This window comes from Sinocyclocheilus grahami, unplaced genomic scaffold (assembly GCF_001515645.1).
Source record: "Sinocyclocheilus grahami isolate Dianchi unplaced genomic scaffold, SAMN03320097.WGS_v1.1 scaffold460.1, whole genome shotgun sequence".
NCBI classification, from domain to species: domain Eukaryota; kingdom Metazoa; phylum Chordata; class Actinopteri; order Cypriniformes; family Cyprinidae; genus Sinocyclocheilus; species Sinocyclocheilus grahami.
The window spans coordinates 955,975-957,736 of record NW_015505639.1 but is presented as its reverse complement, the minus strand read 5'-3'; the positions used below and the strand labels follow the sequence as shown (position 1 = coordinate 957,736).

Sequence of the window (1,762 nt, the reverse complement as noted above, 5' to 3'; positions counted from 1 at the left end):
TAATAATATTATTATCATTTATCAATATTAAATGTAGGTCTAATTAATTCAATAAAAACATTATATATATATATATAATTTTTATGACTATATTCTCGACTGTTATTAAAATGATTGCATTCAAGTTGATATGATTTTTTTTAAATGCAGTGTTATCAGTGAGATACCATTATAGTTTGTATATTAATATTTTGATTCAGTTTTATTATTTTCCGTATTTATTTTAATTTTAGTTAAAGTTGTAATTTTAGTATATTTTTAAATATAGTACTATTTTTGATTTCAGTTTTAGTTATTTTAGTGCAATAAGTTAAAATGGGAAATGTTTTTCTTACATTTGATTGAATTGAAGTTCATGTTAATTTTAGTTAAGCAACGAAAATGCTTTTAGTTTCAGTTTTATTTTTTAATTAATTGTATATATTCGATTCATAAAATACGTTCTTATATCTGAATGTACATCATACAGAACAGCATTATATCATACATTTCAAATGCATTTTGATGAAAGTCATCATGAAGTGTTACCAGAGCTTGAGTGAACTGATGAGCATCACGATGCTGGTGTGTTTTCTCTCTTCATTCTCCGCTGGTCCTTTAAGAGCCTCCTCCTCCTCCTCTCCTGTATTTTTAGCTGACGAAGCCCCTTCTTCAGTTGAATAACACACACACACACACACACACACACACACACACACACACACACACACGCAGATGTGTGTACAGTATGATGATCCGTCTCATCATTCTCAACCCTCTCCAATCCATCCCGTGATATTTGGATCAGAAACATCACAGCCCTCGGAGGGAAAAAAGCTGCGCTGGATGCTGGAGAACACCAGAAGCATCAGCAGCACACCGAGCCGCAGCAAGATCCTGACGGACAGCTCAAGCGCCATGGATGAACGCGACACGATTTAACCTGCGCGTAAAAGAGCCTCAACATCCTTCAAAACGGACGGAGTCGTGGAGCATCGAGGGAAAACCCGGGCCAATCGGGACCGAGACTTCATGCCCAACATGGAGAGGGGCAAACCAGCCACCTACACAGGCGACAAGAAGGCAAAGATGGCTGCAAAGACCAACAAGAAGTGGGTAAGACTGGCCACCGTGTTCGCCTATGTTTTATCCGTGTCTCTAGCCGCGATCATCCTGGCCATCTACTACAGCCTCCTATGGTCACCAAAAGCGTCCACCAACACCACCGCGAGCGGCAACGGAACGGGGAGCAACAGCACGCTGGCGATGCCTATCCACATCAACGCCACCGGCACCAACGCGTCTCTGGCGCAGACGGCCGCGTCCCTCTTCAAAAGCGCGCACTCCCAAACCGCGGCTCTCTACACATACATGCCCAGCGACATCTCAGACAGCCAGACTGCAGCGAAGACACAGTCCTCCAGGAGAGAGCAGACTGGAGACGCGCAGCCGGAGACGCGCTGGGACGAGCGCGCAACGTCGCTGGAGGACGACTCTAGACAAACTCACACAAATAAGCGGCACAGAAAGACCTAAGACCTAAGTTTGAGACTTGGAAACGTTCACAGGCCGAGACGAGGCCGTACACCGACGCATAGCCTATATAGCAGAGGCTCTGATAGTGTTTAACCCTTCATATATAACCTGTTTTGTTTCGCCTTAATACTCGGCATCTCCTTGCAGTTGATATTTTGGGAGCGTATCATCCGAAGCGACTGTCAATGCCTTGATTCGAACAGCCATTCTTTCTTTTTTTTGGGGGGGGGGGGGGGGGGGGGGACTG

General features: G+C 43.9%; 1 protein-coding gene across 1 annotated transcript; it reads left to right on the top strand.

Moving 5' to 3' along the window:
* The first annotated feature begins 1,020 nt into the window (after positions 1 to 1,020).
* On the top strand, positions 1,021 to 1,515 carry LOC107552878 (putative transmembrane protein INAFM2). The gene has a single exon (XM_016234916.1). The coding sequence runs from the start codon at positions 1,021 to 1,023 to the stop codon at positions 1,513 to 1,515; it is 495 nt and encodes a 164-aa protein (XP_016090402.1).
* Positions 1,516 to 1,762: the final 247 nt, after the last annotated feature.

Bases quoted from the DNA above. Each gene is read 5' to 3' on its own strand.
- LOC107552878 (XM_016234916.1), top strand. From the start codon at position 1,021: ATGGAGAGGGGCAAACCAGCCACCTACACAGGCGACAAGAAGGCAAAG.